We start from the raw sequence: 27346 nt of genomic DNA on the forward strand, positions 1-27346 counted from the left end.
AAAGGAGCGTGCGAGCTCGAGGGAGCAAAACGAGCGTGCGAGCTCGAGGGAGCAAAACGAGCGTGCGAGCTCGAGGGGGCGGAACGAGCGTGAACGCTCTAGGGGGCGGAGCGAGGGAGCGGGGTTCGTGACAGTTGGTAAGTCACTAAATAAAAGTAATTCACTACAAATTACTAACTACTTCTGTAGTAATGTTTATTTTCTCCTTGTTCATATTAACAAACCCTTTAGAACATCAGAACAGCGCCCCCAATGAACATATGAATTCACATTTTGATTATATTACACATAAATAACCCTTTTTTTTCATATTTATAACCAAAGTAATGTGCTTAAAAGTAACTACTTTCATTGTCAGTAACTGTAATCTGATTACACAAATTTTAAATGTAACGTGTTACACACATTTTTGTGTCTAAATGTATTTAGATTACAATAACAAATTAATTTGTATTCCATTTAAGCCCAACACTTATTATTATAAATGAAGACTTTCATGCTATACTTGCCAATTTGTGAGCCATTTTACCTAATATGTTACTAATGCTTAATAACACTTATTCAACATTAGTAACCTGTGAAAATGTACCTTAATGTAAAGTGAACACATATAAAGCATTTATTAAGGAGTTGCTGACATTAGAAAACTACAAAGTATGGTTTAATGGTCATCAGGCTTTATTATATGATACATGATGTGCTTTTGCAGAGGATTTTGATTACTGGTAATTATGAGTGTATTATGCTCTAAATGTGGTTTATGAGGACATGTCTAGACTTTCCATAATTCATATCACTTAAAAAACATACTAAGCTATGTTTTTTTATTTTATTTTTTTATTTAATGTAAAATGCAGAATGTTTTCTGTGAGGGTTAGGTTTAGGGGTTGTGTTAGGTTTAGGGGTTGTGTTAGGTTTGGGGGTTGTGTTAGGTTTAGGGGATATATTCTATAGTTTGTACAGTATAAAAATAATTATGTCTATGGAGAGTCCTCATAAGGATAGCTGCACTAGTGTGTGTGTGTGTGTGTGTGTGTGTGTGTGTGTGAGCGTGTATTTATCACTTTGTGGGGACCAAATGTCCCCATAAGGATAGTAAAACCCGAAATTTTTGACCTTGTGGGGACATTTTGTTGGTCCCCATGAGGAAAACAGCTTATAAATCATACTAAATTATGTTTTTTGAAAAGGTAAAAATGCAGAAAGTTTTCTGTGAGGGTTAGGTTTAGGGGTAGGGTTAGGTTTAGGGGTAGGGTTACACAGTATAGTTGTACACAGTAAGTTTGTACAGTATAAAAACCATTATGTCTATGGAAAGTCCCCATAAAACATGGAAACACAACATGTGTGTGTGTGTGTGTGTGTGTGTGTGTGTGTGTGTGTGTGTGTGTGTGTGTGTGTGTGTGTGTGTTTTACATTAGATATTTTATTTTATTTTTTTACTTTTTTGCACTGGAATTCACATAATAAAATCTAAATGCATAAATGTAAATATAATTAATTTGTTAATTTATCAAATATATTACAGTTGATAATAGAATAAAACAGAAAAAAATATATATTAAATTGTTATTATTCTTATTATATTAAAAATAAATATGTATTTATTAGAAAAATATATATAATATTATAAATATACTAAAATATTATTATTATTATTATAATGCAGTAATAAAAATATTGGGATAAAGTATGATTTAAAAAAAATCTTTGTCATATGTTTCTCACACATATGACAAACATTTTAAGACACAATGATTTTAAGACATTAAAGGTTCTACAGTTTAATTTTCTGTTAATACATGATTTTCTGTAAAGCTGCTTTGAATGATGTGTGTTGTGAAAGGTGCTATACAAATAAAAATGACTTTACACACTGAACACTGTACTGTTGTTCAAGAAAGAAGGATATAGTCTATATACAGTACATTTACACACACACAAACATTTACGATAAGCATTCCTTCAAAATGAGAATGCAAGACATTAATAAGTATAACCCCATCATTTGTAAATTATATTCAACCTTTGCTATATTGAAAGCACTACAGCTACATTATATGATGTTTTAACTTGTGAATTTCATAGTTTTTTTGAACGTACAGTCATTTCAAATCAGATTACTGCAACACAATCCAAAAAAGTTGAGTCAGTCGAGTGTTTATCACTGTGTAACATCACCATTTCTTCAAATAACACTTAATAAGCATTTAAGCACTGAATTTTCCAGCATTTATCCACTATGCAGGTCTTCAGCTGCACGATTGTACGCAGTCTTCGTTGCCGTATTGTGCGCTTCATAATGCACCACACATTCTCAATCGGAGATGGTCAGCACTGCAAGAAGGCCAATCTAACACACACACACACACTCTCTGCTCACACAGCCATGCACTTGAAATCCGGGCAGTATGTGGTTTGAAGTTATCCTGCTGGAAATTAGGGACATCCCTGGAAAAGACGGTGCTGGATGGCAGTATATGCTGCTCCAAAATGTGTACATATCTGTCTGCATTAATGGTGCCCTCACAGATGTGCGAGTTACCCATGCCATGGGCACTTACACACCCCTGGCCCATATAGACACTGGCTTTTGGACCTGATGCTGATAACAACTTGGATGGTCCTTTTCCTCTTTGGCCCAGAGAACACGACAGCTGTGTTTTCAAAAACGTTTTGAAATGTGTTGTGAAATGACTCTTCAGACCAAAAAACACAGTTCCACTGGTCTACTTTCCATCTAAGATGAGACCAAGCCCAGAGAAGTTGGCAGCGCTTCTGGACAGTGTTGATGTACGGCTTCTGCTTTTCATAGTAAAGTCTTAACTTACATCTGTGGATGCAGCGGCGAGTGGAGTTGACTAACAAAGGTTTACTAAAGTAATCCCAAACCCATGTTCATGATATCCATTACAGATGAATGATGGACTTAGATTAAGACGGTGATGTCTGAGGAGAGATCATGCACATTCAGAAGGGGTTTTTGTCTTGGCCTTTACACACAGAGATTTGACCAGATTCCTTGAATCTTTTATTTATATTGTGCACTGTAGAGTCAAGTCAAGTCAAGTCAAGTCAAGTGGTTTTTATTGTCGTTTCAACCATATACAGTTAGTACAGTACACAGCAAAACGAGACAACGTTCCTCCAGGACCATGGTGCTACATAAAAACAACAAAGGACCAACATAGGACCACATGAGACTACACAACGAAATAAAATACCTATATAAACTACCTATATATACCTATATAAAGTGCACGTGCAAACATGTGCAAAAAGTACAGGACAGTACAACAAATTACTGACAATGAACAGGACAATAGACACAGTGCAGCGCCGACCAGTACTCAGTAGTGCAAAAAGATGACAGTTTCTAAAAATGTAAACATAACATACTATGAGATAATGTTCTATGCACATAGCAGTTATTGAGGTAGCAGACAGTTATAAAGTGACAGTTATTAAAGTGCAACTCAGGACACGTGTGTGTCAAACCAGTCTCTGAGTATTGAGAAGTCTGATGGCTTGGGGAAGAAGCTGTTACACAGTCTGGCCGTGAGGGCCCGAATGCTTCGGTACCTCTTGCCAGATGGGAGGAGGGTAAAGAGTTTGTGTGAGGGGTGTGTGGGGTCGTCCACAATGCTGGTTGCTTCTGCGGATACAGTGTTTTTGTAAATGTCTTTGATGGAGGGAAGAGAGACCCCAATGATCTTCTCAGCTGTCATCACTATCCTCTGCAGGGCTTTGCGGTCCGAAACGGTGCAAGTCCCAAACCAGGCAGTGATGCAGCTGCTCAGGATGCTCTCAATAGTCCCTCTATAGAATGTAGTGAGGATGGGGGTTGGGAGATGTGCTTTTCTCAGCCTTCGAAGAAAGTAGAGACGCTGCTGGGCTTTCTTGGTGATAGAGCTGGTGTTGAGGGACCAGGTGAGGTTCTCCGCCAGGTGAACACCAAGAAATTTGGTGCTCTTGACGATCTCCACAGAGGAGCCGTCGATGTTCAGGAGTGTGTTCACCTTGTGCTCTCCTAAAGTCAACAACCATCTCTTTTGGTTGAAGGGGTGAAATGTGGGTGAAATGCCCCAAATCCTTCCAATTTGTCTTTGGGGAAAGTTGTTCTTAAAGTGTTGGATTATTTGCTGAAGCATCTGTTGGCAAATTGACAAGTCTTGAACGATCCTTGCGCTTGAAGGACTAGGCTGTTTTTGGAGGCTCCTTATACAGTAAACAGCACTATGACACGATTGCCTCACCTGTATTAACATCTCCTGTTTCACATCGTCTTGATATTATAACTCATCAAATTGTAATTAGTCTTAAATTGCCCTGTCTCAACTTTTTGGGAGCATGTTGCAATCATGTGATTTCAAAATACTGTACATTTAAAAAAATAAAAATGAAATTCACAAGTTAAAACATCATATAATGTGTAGTTGTATATATGGTGAATATAATTTACAAATCTCTTTTTTTTTTTTTCATACTGTCCCAACTTTTTCGGAATTGGGGTTGCAAGATATTTCACAGTGTGACCTGACCTCCACCATTCCAGACCAAAGTATGAAGGAGGTCCTTCACCCTTGACTGTGGCTCGGCCTCTGGGGGCGGATCAGGGGAGCAGGTGCTGCTGTGAGTCTCCAAGCACCGCCTTCACTCACTCCACTGCGGCTCATTCAGCGCACTCGACTGCTGCGCTGCCGCCGGAGGGAACGCAATGGATTTACGACTGCACTAGATACATGGAAAAACGCTTTTGATTCTGTTTTAAGGTGGGTTCTCACACACAGGCTGTGATAATGTGATTTTGACTGAAGTATGCGTTGTTTTCACGTTTGTTATAAATGTTCGCGCTTTTGTTGTGGGCATCGCATGCCGGATAACTGCGTGATCTGCCGCTTTGTTTTCATTCACAGTCATATGCGGTCCGTCCTGATGGTGTACAATTATTATTTATCAGCTTTTCTTTCAGTAAGTGGAAATTAATTACAGTTGTTTCTGTTTGAGCATAGGATACTAAGATTTTCTTCCCTCACTTCTCTGGATTTTGTTGTAATTTTTTTTTACCGAATAGCTATGCTTTAATGCATTGGAGACCTTTGCTTTTTCTGTGGACTTACCAAATATTCAGAATCGTTTAAAAATGTTTTCCATGCTGTAGAATAATTTCTTGGTTGTGAATAAGTGCTTGGAGAATGATGATGGGTGAGTTAGACGACCTTCCGCTCTTCTGTAACCTCAAGGTTAATTTTTCCAACCATTTCAAATCTCTGTTCTGGCTTGTGTGTAAATCCTTTTAATAAAACTCATTATTTGATCGGGGGTTTGGGTTAATGTTAAGAGATAAAGCAAATGATCTTTCAAATATTGGTAATCTGTCTTGATACCTCATTTAATTATATATTTTATTTACCCATATCCAAAATTAGTACTGGTTTGTGTTGTGAAATGTAAAAACAAGACTGGTATATCGGCCGATGATTAATCGGTCGCGGCTTTTGGCCAATTTCGGCCGATGCCAATATTCGCGACACTGGCAAAGTAACAGAATTGTTCGTTTCTCAAATGAATATCCAAATATATCGTCAGATTTGTCATCAGATAATACATTTTATTTGGCTAAAATCAGCTTTGGGTAAATATTGAGGAAAATAAGCGCTTGTTTAACTTAAGATTTTTTTTTTGTCTCATAATCCATCATAAATATCACCATTATATGGCCATCTGCCACTACTCTCTGGATATCGGCCACTGCAAACCCATATTGGTAGACAGACCTCTTTCACAAATTGTTAGTTTGGTCACATCCTGTGTTTCAAACACATTTATGAAGTCTTGTTATTCTACCTCTTGTATATTTTTGGGTTGTCAGATTTCACATCAATGCATTGTGAAAAGAAATGTTTAGAGACCTATTTACCTGATTGGCTACTCACAGACAGCAGATGAGTGTTTATTTTTTCTTGTCTCTCTGACTTTAGATAGATTTGATAGATATTTGAAATGTCTGATGCTTGATTGTTGTGTGTGAAAGTGAAATTAATTGTGAGTTTATCTGTGTTGAGCTGGAAAGACCAAACTGGTTGCATTTTATGAGTAGGAGTTGATAAATGAGAAGTTACTGCATGTAATTACACTTGATTTAGATACACATGAATTACACTACTCAAAGTCGCAGATTAAGTTTTGATTAAGTTACAATTACATTCCAAACTAATGATTTTGATCAGGGTAGAGATAAACTGGGTGTGAGCGTATTAAAGTATATGGGTGAGTATTAGTCCAGGGCAGTTTTGCCTAAGAAGCCTTTATTAAATATATATTGAAGTTAAAGAAAACCTCCTAATTTTACAACATATTAAAACAAAAGCACAATGCAAATGTAATAATGCAATAAACGTGTCACTGAGCATGTGCAATGTAACACCACTGCATTGATCATTTGATTTATGTGTGCAGTGTGAGCATATCTTGGGAGGGAGGTGTGATGGGGAGCAAACATGTCATAAACAGTGTATAGTAAGTTATAGTGAAAAGTAATCACACTACTAATTACTTTACTATTAAGTTACTTTCCAAAACACTTTTCACAGAAACGTTTTTGTTTTTTTGCTCTACGAATTAAAAATAATGTCTATATTTTCTCCTTGTTCATTACCGCATGCAAGTCATACACCCAGCACAAAACGTTTATTTTCTCTCTTAAAATGACTTATAAGAGCCCTTCAGCTATCGCAGAAATTCAAACAGATGTACATAATTAATGTTTTATATTCTACATGAATAATACTATTTTACAAATGTGTAACCTAAGCAATACTTGAGTTTACATGTACATTTTAAATGTAATGTATTACATTAGTTTTGGGACTAAAAGTAATTTTATTACAGTAGCTAATTACTTTCTAATCAGATTACACACAACATTGGCATAAACATAAGCATAACAGAATTTTTTCCAGCCTGATCTCATGATAATTACGTGACTGTGGAAATTATGAGCCTTATAACACGTTTGGCAGCAGCTTCCCAGTGAAATGTCCAGTGGGGGGGGTGCCAGAAGCGAGTGAAATGTTGTCGTAGTCAGACAAGGATTTTTAGGTGAATATCAGATATTAAAAACATACCTCCCTAACCTAAAACTATAACCTAAACCTAACCAATACTGATGTAAAATGAAATGAGAGGTAGATACAAAACATACATTATTACCCTTTACCAACACTTAAACCTAACTGATAGTGTCCAAAACAAAATGAAATTAAAAAAAAGAATATTTTCTGAAGCAATCCTGTCATCTGTCTCACATGTCAGCTTCGGTGCTTGACTGGTCTGGAACTGCTGTCTTCCAAATCCAAAAACCAACAATCTATGAGTTGAGGTACTGTGGAAGCGGTAATTATGTTGGATTAAGTGTAACTGTAGGTGGGTCTGTAATACAAGCATTAAAATGTATCATTTTTCAAATTATGCATTATAGTAAGAGTGTTTTGATAGGATAACTAAGCAGTTTGTGAGTAATAGTGCGAAAATAAGTGTTTTTAAAGTCATTGTAGTCGTGATTTTTGTGAAAGTGAATAAAACGCACAGTTGTTGTAGTGCCTCTAGTAATTATTTCACCAGGAAACTGCGACAAATCGTAGAATTTGGCACGTATTAAGTCAGTTTGCAAAACTGTAGTTGACGTTCATTCTATGAGACTAAGTTGATTTTTTTCACATAAAACTTGATAATAGTTATTTACATTCTTGAATGTTGATTTGACCATTCAGTCATTTGTTCTTTTATATTTTTAAGCAGGTAAAGATGCCCTTAAGGCCTTAGAAAGTTTTATAAACTGATTTTGTTTATTTATTTAATTTTTGGCATGATATTAATAACAAGCCATTGTGACTCAGAGCAATGATGTTATGATCAATCATGTTGTTTATAAAGCATTTTCATTAGTGTTGTCCGTTGCTTAACATTTTTAATAGTGATTAATCGTATAATTTATTTTAGTTAATCGTGATTAATCACAGATTTTAAAAGTGTTGAAACTTGACACTATTTATATTTCTTTTCATTTATTTCCATTTTATGAAAGAAAACAAAACAATATTTAGCAATATAATGCTTTATTACCATTTTCCAAGCAAAGCCTTCCAGATTATAAAGATAGAAATGTACTAAAATCGCACTAATTCAAGTAACATTACATTTTTCACAAGTGGGAGTTTGACTTTTTGAAAGAATCCACACATAGGTTGCATATTCATTGCAATAGACATTAAATCTCTTAAACTCTCATCCTCCACAATATTAATCTGCTGGCAGACTGTGGCTATCCACTTTGTTACAGCAATCGTGAAGCTGCGTCCATGATTCGTGTCAGAGCGTCAACGCCAGTGTCGTGTGCCACTTTTGTCGGCACTCACCATGAAAAGCAAACAAACGTGTGTCATTTTGCGTTTTGGTGATAGTTAAGATTTGGTGCGCTTCTGTGGTAATTATAATGTGCCTTACTTAGGCTGAAAAATGCTTTATTTCTATCACAAGTCCCATCTTGGCTTGTAATCCAATAGTGCTAAGAGCTCCTTTCTCCATAATTTGGTCACTGGCTGGGAAGCGCTGTCAGAGATTCTTTTATTTACTGAGATAGCAACCTCCACGGCTGTATCATAAGGATAGAGCATAACAGTCAACTAGTGTGTTACGACAGCACTGCCATATGTCTATGGGACCACCTCATTATGCTGTTTATGCTAAGCTTGTTTGTTGGTAAAAAGGCTCTGGCACTGTTGTGTGTCTGTTTGTGGCATGTGCGTCAGTATAATGACCCCAGGTGGACACATTACAAAGGTTCCGTCATTCACCAGTGTTTATGCTGTGTTAGCGATAAATGCATTAATTGCGATTAAGAAAAATGAACGTGTTATACGTTTTAATTAATTGCATGTATTATCGTGTTAATTCTAACAGCCCAAATTTTTATGAATGTAATACATTGATAATACATTTTATAAATTGAATTACAGAATAAAAAAATATGTTCAAATGTAAACAATTAGCATTATATTTCAGTGTGTAGATTGAAGAGCTTGACTAGCTTGTTTTTTCTTTTCTTTTTTATATATATAATTTCTCGATTCCAAACTGATTATCAAGGTGTTGAGGAAGGATTATTGTAAAATGAGAAACCTAGTGTTGAGTGTGTATGTTCAGTCAGCAGTGTTAAACCCTCAGAGACAGACTGTATTGGGATTAGATCATATTTCTGCTGCTGTTTTAACCAAGGCCAGTCAGCTGCTATATGTATTTACACACACGCACACACAAACACACACACATCAAGTGTTTGCACAATAGTGGTCCCTGTTTGGGGACTATTTTATCTGTTGGGCTGAAGTGACAGAAGGAATGTTTATAGCATTGTGACGTTTTGGCCCCTTAAAGGGATAGTTCCCCCAACAATGCAAATTCAATGAAAACATCATTAAGTCACCCTCATGTTGTTATGCTGCCTTCTAAGATACCTTATTTTTGCCAAATTGTCCATAAATATAAGATCCATAAGTAAAGAAAATATATGGTAGATGTCTTCTTTTTTCTTATCCTTGACCTTGTGACCTTACAAAAACCCCTTGATACTCAAATAGACCATTCAGCAGACCACACTGCACTGGATAAAGTGTGACAATGGGCATATTCCCAGCATATAAACACTTTAGCCAGCATGCTTTGATCTCTGTCAGCAGTTCAGTGGGTCTGGAGATGCCAAATGTCCCTTTAGGTGAGAAATTGTGGGTTGTAACTTTTTTTATTAGACTTTTCCTCCAGTACAAACACACACACACTCTCACTCACACACTCTCTCACACACACACACACACACACACACACACACACACACACACACACACACACACACACACACGTTGTGTTTCCATGTTTTATGGGGACTTTCCATAGACATAATGGTTTTTATACTGTACAAACTTTATATTCTATCCGCTAAACCTAACCCTACCCCTAAACCTAACCCTCACAGAAAACTTTTTGCATTTTTACATTTTCAAAAAACATAATTTAGTATGATTTATAAGCTGTTTTCCTCATGGGGACCGACAAAATGTCCCCACAAGGTCAAAAATTTCGGAGTTTACTATCCTTATGGGGACATTTGGTCCCCACAAAGTGATAAATACACGCTCACACACACACACACACACACACACACACACACACACACACACACACACACACACACATGTTGTGTTTCCATGTTTTATGAGGACTTTCCATAGACATAATGGTTGTTATACTGTACAAACTTTATATTCTATCCCCTAAACCTAACCCTACCCCTAAACCTAAACCTCACAGAAAACTTTCTGCATTTATACATTTTCAAAAAACATAATTTAGTGTGATTTATAAGCTGTTTTCCTCATGGGGACCGACAAAATGTCCCCACAAGGTCAAAAATTTCGGGTTTTACTATCCTTATGGGGACATTTGGTCCCCACAAAGTGATAAATACACGCACACACACACACACACACACACACACACACACACACACACACACACACACACACACACACACCTCTGCAAACAGGCCATGGGAGAAAGCTATGAGAGAAAAGCTGATAAGAGTATTTATGTTGTAGTTCTTTAAAAAGTGGCAAGGAACACATGCTACTATATATCTGCTAGGTAACTTAAAGATGCAATCAGTAATTTTTACTCATTAAAAAAGTCCTAAAACTTATAAAGACATTAATTATAATTTTACAGTATATGTAGGAAATCATGACCACTCACGTTCTTCAGTACCAGTAACCTTATAAAAGCTGTTTTATTCTACATAGAGAGGGTCCGCACATGGGTTAGAATCACATGACCAGCCGAATACTACTCGATTAATCTCAGTAACCTGTTATTTGACACTTTCACTCATAAAGTAATCATGGCTGACTGTGAATACTGGATTTCTAGAATGACATCTGTAACTGAAAACTATTGATTTTAAATGATGCTGCATCCAAGCCGCTAGGTGTCAGTGTAAGTCCAAGATGACACAAAGGCAAAAGTTACTGAGTGCACCTTTAAGTTCAGTACGGTCTCTGTTTTGGTAATATTTATCAATGCTTTGTCAACATAAGGCCTTCTTAATCATGCCAATGAAGTCTTATCTTCTCAGATTTCCTCATACACAGGAAATGGCTTGCAGCTGAATAAACCTGGTTGGTGGTGATGATTCTCTCTCTGTCATGAAGGGTTGGTGATTCCTTTGTGATATAAATATTTTGTTAGCAGTTTCTAAATGGAGAAGCCTAGGTGCTTGCATAATTGTGTTTGTGTGTTGATGTGCCCTCTTATCATTAGCTTATTGCATTTTATGATTATAAAGACATTAAGATACTACCTTTGCCTAAAGGGTGTGTGTTGTGTGCATATGGATGAGCTGAAGGTCTGTAAATCTAAAGGGCTGCTGGCAGGCAGGAGTGCAGACAGTCTGCTTTGAGGTTCTTTGCATGTCTAATATGGTTCAATGACGTTAAGTAACAAGGTTGACCACATTGTCCTTTGCTTTTGCTTTTTAAACAAGGGTAAACAGTGCTGTGGTCTCTTGTGCATCTCCTAAACCATTTATTTTACAAAAATGACTAACAAGAATGTCACGTAAAGTCACATAAGCTGCAATTACCAGAAGAGGTAAGGAAGAAATTGGGTCAAGTGCAAAGGTTAGACCACAAGAGCCTTGATTATCAAGAGCTACAAAAATTGTGTTTACAGTAGCATGATCAGGTGGCAATAGATGATTAATCTTTTGTCTTCAAACGAGTCAACAAATACAATTAAAGTGCAGATGGATAGGCCCAGGAATGTTAAGACTGGCATTTCAACACAGAAATGCCAGTTTGTTTCATGGAAACTCTAGTTAGCCTAACGTATATAAAGTAGATGGCTTTATTTGCCATCAGATATTCCAAGAGATGACTATTTTAATCATTAGGAGCCTGATGAATGTAATCTGTTAAGGAGTCCCAACTTCAGTTGCACTGTCAGAATATTTAAATTAATCCCTATATAAATTATGTTTACTTCTTAACGCATCAGTGCGATTTAATAAATAAAAAAATAACACGTTAAAAAATGAAGGCAGTTAATCATGTCCCCGTATCGTAATAAGGAACATTCCTACCTTCAAAGAAATTCAAGCATAAAGTAGCACATGTTTTCTCCAGGGGGCAGAAGCGAAACTCCAGCTGTATAGGCAATCTGCAGCTTACTCAGAGAACAAACACACTCACAGACAGCACAACATGAGGATGCGTTCTTGCGTTCACACACTTGTTGGAGTGCAAATCTGAACACATGGATCTCTAGACATGTTTTTCTAAGTTCTACGTATAACTTGACAAAATCGACCTAAAAACACTATGCTTATGACACGTCGCAACCAAAGTGAGATGCTTCAAAACATTCCGTCTGATGCAGGTGTACATTCACGCGTCCTTAGAAAAGCCCTTATAATAAATCTCGGACTGGTTGTTGATTTTAATTGCAAAATGGATTGCTGTGAACTGTTGGCCAATGATTGGAATAAAATGGAATTAAACTATATATTGGATTCTAAAGCCACTTTTTGAATGATCAATTCTTTACTCCTCTGCCACTATAATGTAGTGTATTTTAATTATCTGAGTTATTATTTTTGAATACTTTGAATATAAAGATATTTGAGCTAGGAAATCAGAAGTAGATGATATTTGGGGTGTACACTTGTGATGAAGAATTAAAGTAAGTGGGAGGGTGGGGGGGCAAACAGCATTGTAGACCTGAAACAAGCACTTGATTATGGATCGGCCCAGTGCCCCAATGCCTTCAAGCCTCAGGAAGCTAAACACAAGGACCATTGGTGCATACAGTGTGAGCTGACCACAAGGACTCCTGGGACCTATGGCGCATACAGCCCAAGCTGACCACTAGTGCATTCAGCGCAAGCTAACCATTAGAGTCTCCACAGTGCCTATAGTGCAATCTTAAAATTAGGGCCCCTCATAGCACTTTTCCACAGACATGGTTCGGGGGCAGGTTCCTTGGCCTGCCTCGTGGAATCTTGTTGAGCAGTGTAATAGTATTGGATTGGATTTCTCTGTATATTTAAATATGTCCTGAAAAACAGAAGTTAAAGCTGTATACAAACACTGTAATGCGCCATGTTTGTTTATGGGCAGGTGAGATAGTCACGTAAAACTTCCATGCAGCCACATATCCCGTTACGTCACCATTTGGGTTTTAAGTCACTGGTGTGGTGCAGCCGGTTTATGATAGGCTCTAGATTGCCCCATTCTTGAACCAGCCGAGCACAGGCTCAGCACAAGATCCATCTAAATTTAGGTGGAAAAGGGTTATAAGAGATCACAGTGCATACTGATGCCCCTAGGGACCTCTGAATGCAAAGTACAATTTTAATATTAGGATTACTGATGTGGCTCCATAGACATGTGCCCATGGGCCTCAGGGAACAAAGATCTAGTCCTTCCAGAAACAGTGTCTTGAATACGATTGAGGCAGCTGTGGGCAGCGAGTGTCGAGACCTGGGAAATTATGAAACACAAAAGAATTTCCAGAGGTCAAACAAGTCGTCACAGGGTTTTAGATGTGTGGCATAAATGTTAGTCATCAAATGACTAGAATGTCATGATGGGTGAATATATGAAGGGTCAAGGAAAGGACAACTGGCTGTTGAGGGTAAGGTTTTGTTCTTCTTTTCACCTAGATAGGGTGGCTTTAAGACCTTTACCTGATAAAAATAAAAAAGCTTGGTAAAGTCATTGATTGAGAAGTCTTGGGATTGCCTAGTGTTGTTCATCCTAGACCCTATTTAATTTCTAAATACAAGTGCCTGGTGTATTTTGAATGATTTCTCAGTGCATGTTATTCCAAAGAAAAAAGTATTCGTAACCTTTTATTGAAATATAATAACATGTTCAGTCTCTTGAGGTCAAATATCAGAGGGGTTTCTAATATATCAGAGAGTTCTAAAATGGCATATTGGTAACAAAAATTAGATGTTTTGTTGAATATGATCGACATAGCAGTGAAAGAGAAGCCACATACACTGGCTCGCAGTACAAAGTGATCTGGTCTAAATGTAGAAGTGTAGAGGGCCAATTACTGAGCCTTATGGGACACCATTATTGTGGGGCTGAGTAAACAGAATGAGGCTTTCCAAATAACTTGGGAAGACTTTTTATCACAGGAAAGTCCAACCCTGATCAGCAGTTTGTATTTAACAGTATCAGCTATCAGAAACAGACCCTGAAGAATAAATATGAAGTAAATTAAGGATACTCAAGGCTAAAGCAAATCTTTCAGCTACAGCAAGGAAAGCTGTTTTGATATTTACACATCAGTCTAAGCTTACAGATGCAACTAATGATTATTTTAATAATCAACTACTCTAATGATATTAAGAATGTTTAATCGACTATTTGGGTGGATAGTGGAATTAGACATTTCAGCATTTGCCTTGAGTTAGAGGTTGTTAAGTTTGGATCACTGAAAATCTGCATCCTTTGGTTTACATAGTTGGATATGTAAATGTAATTTGATAGCTATGATGGAGGAAAAGATTATTAGTGAATGACACAGAAAATCCCCACACTTTGCTACAGTATATAAGAAAATATTTATTTCGGCCCTAATAGCTTCAACCTTCTGGTCCTGAAGCTTTGTGTTGAACTTCCACTCTAGTTAGCTCTAGTGATCAATCTCTATTGTAGTCAAAACCAATTAGTACATTTCACTCTGAAAGTATTAGTACTGTCTTAGTCCCCATCCATGTTTAATATTGTCAGTGAAACACACACATACATACACTGGGGTTAATGAGCAGAAGGCAGGTGTGTGTGTGGTGTTTTATCTAGTCTTAATGAATGCCAAGGTTAGCAGATCCCTTTAGCCGCCCCCATGCATCACTGCTTGTCTGTCACCATTATGGACATGTGTGTGTCTGAATGAGAGTGTTCATTTGTGCCCAACAAAGCACTTTGACACATCATCCATCACACAGTCTTTTATCCCTGCTGTTTCTCCCATTGAATTTACATGAGCTGGTCATGTCGACAAGGGTTGGGTCAATTTGCATTGGCTGACTATCTAATGAACAAGCTTATTAGAGAGGCAGTGGGCAGCAGAGGACTATGGGACTGTTTTTGCTGACTCGAACCACAGATAAAACCTCTGAGAAAACGAACGCGGCAGAATTTAATCTTCGCAAAGCACACCTTAAATGCTTTTAGAGACCATCTTAAAGAGGATGTGTGTAATATTTTCAGTGTTAAAATACTTTCTTAATATACAGATACAATAATATGTAAGCCATTCGGGCTGTTTTGGGTGAACTGAAGATGTTTATACTGTATGCATTTTTGTGTTCATGTATGTGACTATACTCACAGGTATGATGGTAATGAGCCACTGGATTAAATCCTGCTAGATCAGGGATTAGTGATTTGTGTGTGTGTGTGTGTGTGTGTGTGTGTGTGTGTGTGTGTGTGTGTGTGTGTGTGTGTGAATGTGTCTTTGTGTGCATAGATTTTTAATGGTGTGCAATATTTTATTAAGCATTCCAGACCTTTAATTAACCCTTTTTAATAAGGTTGTGTGCCATACTAAAACACACCAAAAAAATATTTCGACTCGTCCCTCCTTTTCTTAAAAAAAAAAGCAAAAATCGAGGTACAGTGAGGTACTTACAATGGAAGTGAATGGGGACCAATTTTTTAACATTAAAATACTCACTGTTTCGAAAGTATAGCCACAAGATATAACCAGTGTGCACGTAAACAGGATTTCAGTGGGATAAAATTGCTTACTAACCTTTTATGTGTAAAGTTACTGCCAATTTTACAACTTAAATTGTACAAAAGCTATGACGATGTATGTCAACAAACCCTAAAATGACCATAAAAATTTCAATAAAAAAATACATGAGGTTTAACAGAATTAATGCTTTTATAAAATGATAATCTCTTTGGTTAAACCCTCTATACATTAACCACATTTACTTTAATTTTCCCCATACACTTCCATTTGAAGTGCCTCACTGCAACCTCTATTTTTGCTGTAACTTACACAAATCAAAGTTTGCATCCCCTTGGTTCTTGGTTCTTGTGTTGCCTTAAATGAAGCATCAATGAATGTTTGCACCTTTTGTAATAGTTGTGTATGTGTCCATCACTTGGCCTAACTGTCAAAAGCAGGATGTCAATATCATTTAGCCACGGTTGGGAAGAAATCAAATGTGCAGAAGATGCTGGGAAACCATAGAATGTACAGTGTTTTTCTTAAGAAATGTGGACAGCTTCACAGCTCAGGACAAAGCAGGGACTCGTGAACAATTATTATACAAACAGACATTAATCATCAAGAAAGCAACACATCATATTAAAGGGTTTGCTCTGGTGCCAGTAGCTCTAAAGCCGCATGTCTCATGAACGCACGCAGGAGATCAACGGTCTGTGAAGATTTTCACTTAATAAAACATTTTGTTTCTCAACAAACCTTATCATATTCCTTCAGAACAAGACACGAGTCACATACAATGATTTATTAGACTCCTGAATTTTACTTTTGTGTCCTTTTGAAGCTTGAAGAGGTGGTCCCTTTGTATAACATCACTGAGCACAACATTTTTTTATTTCACAATTTCTCCCTTTGTGTTTAGAAAAAGAAAGGATAAAAGTCATATGGGGTTATAACAACACGGGTGAGTAAACAATGACTGAATTTTCATTTTAGGGTGAACTAATCCTTTTAGAACCAAGGGAATGCAAACTTTTGAACTGGATCATTTGTTTAAATTTTGTTACATTTTGTCTTGTGGAATATATGAGAGTATCTGTTCTCAAATGGCTTCTTCAAGGTAATACTAAATACATTTTTATGATACTTAAAACGATAACAAATGGATGCATCAGGGTTTTAGGTGCACAAGCAATGCATTGAACTGCCTCACTTTTTCCACGAATCCCATCACGTCCGTGTTAAATGGTTGTAATAGCAGTGGGCTTTACCAGTGTTTTCAGATATAGTGTTTGCTGTCAAGTCGTGAGATGTAACTTCTCAGTGAGTGCTTACTACTGTGTTCACTCATTATTTTCCCAAACCAGACGGCAGATAGAGACAAAAAACACATCTCAGAATATATTATTTCTTAGGGATCATTTTAATGTGTGGACTCGAACCCAACACTAGCAAAAATTATAATCCACACAGAGCAACATGAGCTTGGCATTCATTCACACAGACACACTGTGTCTTTAAGGCTGCCCGAGTCCCTGCCTGAAGGAAAGATGCTGCAGGTAGTCAGAGATTCTCAGCCGCAAGCAAATAAACCATAACAAATTATCGGTGAAAATATCGCCGGTAATTCCATTATGGATGTGATAATAATATTTTTATCTTCCCGATTATCGGCCGATAATATATGCAACAGAGACCCTCACCTCCAAATCCGAACACAAGTTGTCACAGGAGACACATTTAAATGACCAGGTGTAAACAGCAATGTGTCTCAATTGACAACATGTGATCGGCTCACACGAGACACATCATAATACCAGGTGGAAACAGGGTCAATGACAAAGAGCAGAGCACTTTATTCACTGTGAAGCCCATAGCACATGCAGACTATATATTTATATAATTAAATAATAGGCTTTTGCGGGTTAATAAGCACATTAGCCCATTTAGCGAACTGCTTTTTCGGAGGTAAGAAGTGAAGCCATAAAAAAACTTCTTCCGAAAAGGCAAAATAAAAGCTCCATTTAAAATGCAACAGAAATATATTACTTCTGTACGTATAGTAAATTGTAATAGTCAATGTAAAAGTAATTGTAGCAGTAATAATTATATATCAAATAATAATAATTAGATAAAAAAATAATTTCGAATTTTGGATTGTGTGAAGATCAGTATAGAATCTCTTCATTTATGCAATGGTGTGTTGAAAATTAATTGTTCTGTTTTCATTTGATTAATTGAATCATTCCTTTCTTCCATGGAGCACAACAGGAGAAGTACAAGCTCCATAAAAGCCCCATAATAGTAGTTCACACAACTTGTTATTTGCTTAAATTTTCCCCATCTCACACAGATTGGAAAAGTCATATTCAGGTATATTCAAATATGACATATACGTAGGTTTGACATCAATGATGCCAAATGCCATTGATTATCGTTCGGGCAACAATCATCAAGATGTAGCAAGCATAGAAGTGTGAATGAGATTTGAGAGCTACGGTGCAGGAGAAGAAATTTAAGTAAATAACAACCATAATTTGTCTGTTCCTCATATCTAAATCTAAAATACCTCATATTTGAAGCCAAAGCTATTGAATGGCTTCAGAAAATTGTTATATAATGCAAAATTCATATGGACTTCTTTTTTTAGATACTTTTGTAGTGCGTATTTGTCCTTTTGAAAGCTTGACAGTCCCTGTTCACTAAATGCCTTCAATGTATGAAAAGAGCAGGATAAACATTTTTCAAAATGTCTTCCATTGTGTCCAACTGATGTAAGAAAGCACTAGGTGTTTGGAATGATATGAGAGTATGTGAATTATCTTCATTTTTGAGTGCACTATCCCTTTAAGGCAGCATGTAGAGAAAACAAATGTTGTCTCTCTTCCACTTATTACAGAGCTCCCTTGTTCTCTCTCTCGTTACTTCTCTTCTGTGTTGAGGGGGGTGTATTTCTCTGATTGACTATTGCAACTAAATTGTGTTTGCAGGAAGATACCTGTAGCTTTTCTCATTTACACAACAACCAGGGTCCGCTATCTCATATTGACATTATCAAGGAGAAAAAGTGTGAGAGAAAAGAGGAGAGGTATATGTGGCAGTTGCAGGTTGATTGGTTATGTTACTCGAGAGAATGGGGGAGAAAATGGGAGAGATACAGAGAAGAGAAAAGACAGAGGTGTGTTTGTAGCAAGTAAATGAGCGAAAGGGAGACAGCTGTATCTCGAGCACCTGATATAATGGTTTGATTGATAAGCCCTTAACAGGATATGCAAGCAACACATATGGCGATTCTTTTGATGCCAATATGCTTAAATTACCAGGATGCACTTGTTTATTATCCTGTATATGAGGATTGTGGGTGACACTTCTGTGTCGCATGTATAAAATGCATTATAGTGATATAATATAGCACATACTCCTAGTCTTATTGCACATGAATCATGTGGGCATGTTATGAATGGACACATTTTTGTTTTATTAAAAATGTAATAAAAAACACTTTTCAAATAGAGATCATATAGAGAGGATATTTTTTTTTCCTTCATCCTACATTGTTTCCTTGATTATTCCTCTTCAGTTGGCAATACTTCACATTACAGAAGTAAAATGAGTCACACACTTGTTTCATGTTGACTTCACATGACATTGCATTAGTTTACAATCAGTTCCGGATCAGTACAGTCCTACATTTTTTAATCTAATAAATTAAATCCATGTCTTCAGAAGTGATATGATAGGTGTGGGTGAGAAACAGGTGAATTATTAAGTCAATTTTAACTATAAATCTTCACTTTCACTTTTACATTCTTCTTCTTTTGTTTTTGACGACTCGCATTCTTGGTGCATATCGCTACTTACTGGGCAGGGAGGACTTAAAAAAAGAATCTGGTTCTCACCCACACCTATAAAATCAATTCTGAAGATACTGATAATATCTTATGGATTAGTTTTATGCTACATTTATGTACTTTTTGTAGCTTCAAAATGTTGGTACCCATTCACTATTGTGAGTACCTACGGAGCTTAAATATTCTTCTAAATATATTTTTTTGAGTTCAGCAAAAGATAGAAAGTCATACACATCAGGGATGGCATGAGGGTGAGTAAATGATGAGAGAATTTATTTTTGGGTGAACTGTCCCTTTAAGACTTCATTTATTGATAAAAAAGCTATAAAGTAATTCAGTTATAGATGTTTAGCCTGTTTTAGATGTTTAGCCTACATACAAAGTAAGATATGTGTTTTAAGGTCAATTGTAAGGTTGCTGGAAGAGGTATTAGGAAGTCCAGCAAGGGGTGCTCACCCTGTGATGGGACACTACACTGTAAAAAGGCACTGTCCTTTTGATGAGACATTAAACCGAGGTCCTGATATTCTGTGGTCATTAAAAATCCCAGGACACGTCTAGAAAAGAGTAGGGGTGTAACCCTGGTGTCCTGGCCAAATTCCCCCATTGGCCCTTCTCAATTATGGCCTCTTATTAATCCCCAGCCATTAATTTGCTCTATCACTCCACTCTCTCCTCTCCACCAATAGGTGGTGTATGGTTAGCGTACTGGTGCACTATGGCTGCTGTCACATCATCCAGGTGGATGCTGCACACTGGTGGTGGTTGAGGAGAGTCCCCTGTTCACTGTGTATAGCGCTTTGTGTGTAGTGTCAGAAAAGTGCTATATAAATGTACCGTTCATTCATTCATAGTGTGGTGTGTTATGCATCATGTGTTCTTATAATGGATCACAACTTTGACCCAAATTATCCTAAGAAAATGCCTTATTATATTATATGCATTACAATGTGTATTATATTGCTATATATGCATACTTTCATGATACACGCTTTATAGAATGTCTTATAGAAAGAGAAGTGTAAAATAGGAACTGTTCGTTCAAATACATGTTCTTTATGTTTGGTTTTGCATTTACTTAACGCTATTTAAGCAAGAGTGTTTCTCATCATGAGTTACAAAAGTTTTATCTTTCCATGGGGCTTTATGATTTCGCTATTTAAGGTTATCCTGATTAATATGTTCACCAAAACTATTACCATGCTATCTGAGCACATGTTCTCTATGAGTGTTTGGATGTGTAAGGCTCCAGTAAGTCATAATGAAGTTGTGGCTGATGTCTCTGCCAGATCTTCTAACTGTGCTAGGTTCATTATTAATTGTTTTGCTGGGTTCAGCAGGAGGGCAAGAGGTGAAGCAGAGTTTATCATGATAAAGCAAGCTTTTGTTTGTTTTTGTGAGAAGTGCTGGCAGTGAGTGATAACTGGAGGTGTAAGTGAGTGAGTGAGAGAGAGAGAGAGAGAGAGAGAGAGAGAGAGAGAGAGAGAGAGTTACACAAAGAAAATAAATTATGCAGAGAGTTTTTGTTGTTGTTTTATTGTTTTTTTTGTTTTTTTACATCCAACAGTCTTTATTATAGGCACACTTTACGTCTGACACACTGTCCATGGTCACCATGCTCATCTGGTCATCTTTAAAACATCCACTGGTTTGGTGAGATTGATTTTCAGTCAAAAAATATGTGCAGTTATTAGCTTAAAGAGCTTTTTCTACTTGTTCTGACCCATAACCCTTAAAGCTCTGAAGGTGTTTTTAAAGATTTCCTGTTTCAGTGGCATGCCCAAAATGAAAGGCTTATAACTGCAAATAAAATCAATTGTTCAGTATCACTTTGAAGAAAACATTTCAAATTATTTAATTATATAGATTATGATAAATTATGAGACTCTCAGCCTATGAAAAAGCAGAAAAATCAAAAAAATAAAAATTTTTTAAATCAGGGTGTAAATAAGGTAGCTCGAAAAACTGCTTTTTTTTTTTTGTTCCAATCATGTCACCTGCAACTGAGTAAAATTTTGTGTTGATATGACAAAGCAATCAAGAGTTATAGCATTACAAAAATAATTTATCCTAGTGTCCAAAAGCATCTCCAAACAAATGAAACATAATAATTGTACATAAGAAGTCATTACACTTCCAAATACAACAATGGCTTTAAACTATAGACTATAACTAAAGGAATGCTCTCTCTCCAAAGCATGAGTAACGAGATCTCATTCAGTTCTTTTCTGTGTCATTTGAGTCATTGAGTCTGTATGTATTTGGCACCATCTCCTGGTGGCCATATGTAATTAGAGTGAACAATTCTCTCTGCCCATATTTGGATGACTTCCACCTTTTGCAGCAATCTGAATCATAAAACGATTGAACATCTTACTACATAATTTCCGATGAAGTCAACTGAAGTCATCAGTTAAAAGCTAAAATGCGGCTTATAAGCAACACCTGTTTACATGTAACATGTATGTCAAAGACATATACTTAGCTATTACTCGCTATAGTGTTGTCTGTAAGTAAAACAATGACATATGGCATATGTCTATTTGATCAGTTTGATGTTTTTACTGATTACAATAATACGTACTGAGCAAAATTATTAATAAATTATTAAAACAGAGCAATTCTGATTTGTCTTCACATTTCAAAGCACATGTTCAGTTTTTGTCATAATGCCTAAATGCACTGTAAAGTAGAGCTTCTAAGCCTTTAGACTTTCTTCTCGGCATGCCAATCAGAGCTTAAAAGGTTAAAAATGACTTTTGTTGGCTAACAGGATGATTCCGTCATATTAAATAATATATTTGAATTGAACAAAACCTGTTTAAGGAATATTCCGGGTTCAATACAAGTTAGGCTCAACTGACAGCATTTGTGGCATAATGTTGATTACTACAAAAAAAAGAAAATTCTTTAAAACAAGCAAAAAACAAGGTTACAGTGAGGCACTTAAAATTAGAAATGAATAGAGCCAACTATTGGAGGGTTTAAAGACAGAAATGTAAAGCTTATAATTTAGTAAACGCACATGAATTGTTCTGTTAAAAATTGTGAATTATTTGATTTGTAAAGTTGTTTATACTATAGCTTATTATAACTTGTATAAGTTGTTATTACAGTCATTTTAGGGTTTAGAGGTTTTTCTGTGTCACATCGTCATTGCAATGAAGTTGTAGTATTGGCTAGAACTTTAAACAGAAAAGGCTAGTAAATGGTTTATCACACTAAAATCATGTTAACACACATATTGTTTATGCCTTGTGTTTATTCTTTTGAAACAGTTCATGTAATGATTATTAGAACAACTATTTGGCTTTTATTGCAGCGATTAATCATTAGCTCTTAACCGATTATTTAGCTTGTGCCCCAACTTAAATGGTTGTATTAAACATGCTTACTAACAATAAAGAGGACAAAATCATCATTAAAAATACCTCTAAATGACATTCACTGAATTAAAGGGAAAAAAAATACTTTCTATTAAGTTTAATTCAGTAAAGAAATTCACTGCAAAACAATCCTGTTGTTATCAAGTGTTTTTGTCTTGTTTTCCATTTAAAATGGTCTAAAAGCTCCATTCCATTCCAAACTGAACTTGACCCGACAAAACGTTAGGTCCAAGCTCAAGTCAGTTTTATAACTTTGCATTGGGTCTGGGTTTGGGAAGAATGCAGAATGCAGAATGCTATGATTGATCAATCAAAATTAAGTATTCCAGACTACCATGTAATAATAAATATTTTATTACTGTTTCAGAGATGTAGCACATTGGGGAGCACACAGAGCTGTTGGCTCACAATTCAAGTTTGAACAGAAACTGAATTTGTCTTGAATCTGTCTTTCTCTTCCTGTAGGTATGAGCCATAACCCAAAGTCCTCATTAGTAGGAATGATCTCAACCACACCATGCGCCATGGCAACTATAAGCCCCCTGACTCCCTCCCCAATCAGTGGAGCAATGGTAGCCAACGGAAGCCCGGCATCACAGTCAGCACACTCTGGATTCGCTGCAGCTCTCCGCAAACTAGCCAAACAAGCCGAAGAGCCAAGAGGTGAGTGTTCCCTTTCCTCTCCTCTATAACTATTTTTTCAAGGAAAATTAACTGTAATGATGCTTTTATTAATAATTTACATTTTTAAATGGTTGATAAATCTTTCATTCAATTCTGAAGTTTCACACTCATTAAAAATTAAGTAGCACTTTTGGGGACAGTGTATAAAACCCTGTACAACAGTAATATGGGAAATTTCCATGTTTGGTGGTAATGAATGAAATGTCTCAACAACCTACCCACACAAACAAGTGCAATTTAAAAGGATCAAATGTTAACATTTTCAAATGTTTTTTTTTTTTTAACTTGATGTACTCTATTGCTATATTACTTTATGTAGCTATATATTGGTTGTTCAGAGTGGTGAGGCATACTGAACAATTTGCAGGTTCAAACACACTAAGAAGTGGTCCAAGTGATATGACCACTGTCCCTTGCTTTGAACATCTAACCTCAGTTATGTTGGTCAAAACTCTGGATTGTGGAATACCTGGAATTTCCCATGAAAATAATACTTAATGTAAAAATGATGTCTTAGGAATTGGTTAATTTTGACCCACATTTTTTAGTGTTAATTAAGAACATGAACAATTCTTCCAAACATTTGGCAATTGCGTATTTATTGCTACTCTGCTATCACACGTAATGTAACCCGAAAATGGATTTGTACGGCAGCCACAACTGATCTCGCCAGAATGATCCGGTTTTTAAAAAGCAAGATTGAAATGAACACAGCTCACCCACTATACCATTGGCCCTGTTTCCACCTGGTATTAAAATGCATCTCGGGTTATCCGATCACATGTTGTCAGGTGAGACACATTGCTGTTTACACCTGGTCATTTAAATGTGTCTCCTGTGACTACTTGTTTTCAGATTGGAGGGGAGAGGCTCTGTTTCATGACGACATATTTCAATCCCTATGTTAGTGTGTTACTGCATGATATTAAAGACAAGACAAAGAAAGTGCAAAAAAAAGGCACACTGTTTCACAGATGCAGTTGAAATTCAATCTAAGCACAAACACAATATGTCAAGCAGAGTTATTAATTATTTTAGTGGATTACTTGTATTAAAGGAGCTTCAGGTGTTCGTGCTTATCATCTATCTTGATATCAGATATCCGTGAAGCTCTCGTGATTGTGTATGTATCTGCTTTTTAAAATTTTCAGAGCAGACAGTTATTTCCTTTTAAAGCTGCTGGTAAACAGCAAAGTTTCAGCTCTTGTTTTAGCACAGTAGTTGATTGACAGGTGAGGGGTGGTGCTTTGCATGTGGCAGAGACGCATTCAGGATGGATTACTGTTTACACCTCAAATGTGATGTGGACACATGCTCAAAATGTTTTAGACCCTGTTTAGACCCGTATTTAGGGCTTACCACATGTGATTGGTTCACCTGAAACTCATCTTAATACCAGGTGGAAATGGGGCCATTATTTCAATGCATTTATTGGGTCTTATTTATGACTGCTTTGTTAAATAACAGATTATAAACCATTATTTACTTATTAACTAATGGAAGTCTATAGATGCACAAGTTTGTGGTTATTTTGGTCATATGCATCCAGGGCCAGCATGCACCCAAATGCCACTCTATAGGCATAACACGATTTATTTAAAAGAAAATGTAATTATACAGCACATGAATGGATAGGTTGTGATCTTGGGGGCACAAGAATACAGTATGTGCTGTCGGGTGCAACATACTGTAGTTGACACTGCCCCATATTTCAATAATAGTTTTTGTTTACAAACATAATTTCTCAGAGCGGTGAAAGATTTACCTTCAAATGTCTGTACCAATGTGTTGTTAATCAATTTGCAGTTATAATGGTTTCTAACACTTTGTATTCAAGCAAAGCCAGTAATGCCATTAAAACCAGTAAAGATTTAAAAAAAAAATCTGAATGAAGTTAATATTTTGGAAAATAATTATTCATTTAATATTAGCAATTTAATGTTACCATTGTTTAGTTTATTTAAAGCACATAAAAACACTTGCACCATTTGTTTTTGCTGCACCTTGTATGTTTATTTTATTTGCAAAGCTGCATATGTAGTCCAGAGAAGCAGCTAAATATTTTTTTGTTGAACACACCTGCAATCTGTGATACAAAAAAGAAAATGTAAATGCACTTGTTTTTGCACACAATGCACAAGGATACAGCTGATTGCTCATCATCATTTAGCTGTGTCAGGGCCCAGAGTCTGATGACCGACCAGTTTATGGAACGGTGAATGGTAAATGGTCTGCAATTATATAGCGCCTTTTTAACCTTAACGGTATTCAAAGCGCTTTACACTGTGACTCATTCACCCATTCACACACATTCATACACCAATGGTGGCAGAGCTGCCATGCAAGGTATTAACCTGCCATTGGGAGCAACTTGGGGTTCAGTGCCTTGCCCAAGGATACTTCGCCATGTGGAGTCGTGTGGGCCGGGATTAGAACCACCAACCCTGCCGACCCGCTCCACTAACTGAGCCACAACTGCTCACAACTGATCCCACTGTGAGCCTTTCTGAGCCTGAGTCATCTTCCATCTGCTAAGGATCTTCTTCCACAGGTGACTGGTCACTTTTACTGTAAGACACTTTCGGGGTCCGAGATGCCCAGTGCTATGAGGCCAATTTCTGGATCGCCTTGGAATATGATGGCCGGATGGTTCTTCTCACTTTCTTCTTTTAAAAATGGTCAGAAGTCTATGTGGGTGTCTAAGTGGTCTCCTCTTGTGCTGCTGGCATGAATCCACTTTCTCCTCGATTATGGGTAGGAGACACTGGAAGTGTGGAATGATTAGCTTAGTTGGTGTAATCTGAATGAGCTGTGTCATCTTGTTGTTGGTGACTTAATGGGACTCAAGCATCAACACAGCTGCATTTACCTGACCAGAAGACAGCAGCATCCGGGGAATCTCCCTCTACCATGTGTCCAACAGGGTGGAAGAAATAACAAGGTGAAGACCATGACTTCATCAAAGGAATGCTGGTTAACCCGACAGACAATCACGCAGCTGTCAATCTGTAGATTCAAGTCAATAAATGTTCCAGGTTATAGACCAGGTTATTAGGGCATAGGACAGGATGTGTAATTTCTGAGCTAACCTGCAGTGGCACCTCTGGCGATGACAGGTCTGAGCTCACCTCTCAGTCATCTTTGACAATGCAACAGCCGAAGTCCCATCTATGGAAATCAATGGCAGGTCTAAGCTCACCTCCTGTTGTCTTTGACAATGCGACAGCGGCAGCTGAGCTTTTTGACGATGACATCAGCCTATGTCCTGTCTGAGCTCTCCTCCAAATCCTCTTTGACGATGACATCAGTCATTGTCATGTCTGAGCTTTCCTCCCAGTCCTCTTTGACAATAACATCAGCCGATGTCCCATCTGAGCTCTCCTCCCAGACCTCTTTGATGATGACATCAGTCAACTTCATATCTGAGCTCATCTCCCAGTTCTCTTTGACGATGACATCAGTCAACTTCATATCTGAGCTCACCTCCCAGTTCTCTTTGACGATGACATCAGCTTATGTCCCATCTGAGCTCACCTCCCAGTCCTCTTTGACAATGACATTAGCCAACGTCATGTATGAGCTCTCTTCCCAGTCCTTTTTGACAATGGCATCAGCCGACATCTA

General features: G+C 37.0%; 1 protein-coding gene across 1 annotated transcript in view; it reads left to right on the forward strand.

Annotated features, from left to right (window-relative positions):
- The first annotated feature begins 4678 nt into the window (after positions 1 to 4678).
- The window catches only part of LOC127637949 (genetic suppressor element 1-like), a 67077-nt gene continuing 44409 nt past the window's right edge, over positions 4679 to 27346 (forward strand). The window contains exons 1-2 of the mRNA XM_052119222.1: positions 4679 to 4772; positions 23504 to 23701. Coding sequence (XP_051975182.1) covers positions 23506 to 23701 — 196 coding nt within the window. The 5' untranslated portion in view covers positions 4679 to 4772; positions 23504 to 23505. The remainder of the gene's footprint in view (positions 4773 to 23503; positions 23702 to 27346) is intronic.

The sequence above is a fragment of the Xyrauchen texanus genome, chromosome 46 (genome assembly GCF_025860055.1).
Source record: "Xyrauchen texanus isolate HMW12.3.18 chromosome 46, RBS_HiC_50CHRs, whole genome shotgun sequence".
Lineage (NCBI taxonomy): Eukaryota > Metazoa > Chordata > Actinopteri > Cypriniformes > Catostomidae > Xyrauchen > Xyrauchen texanus.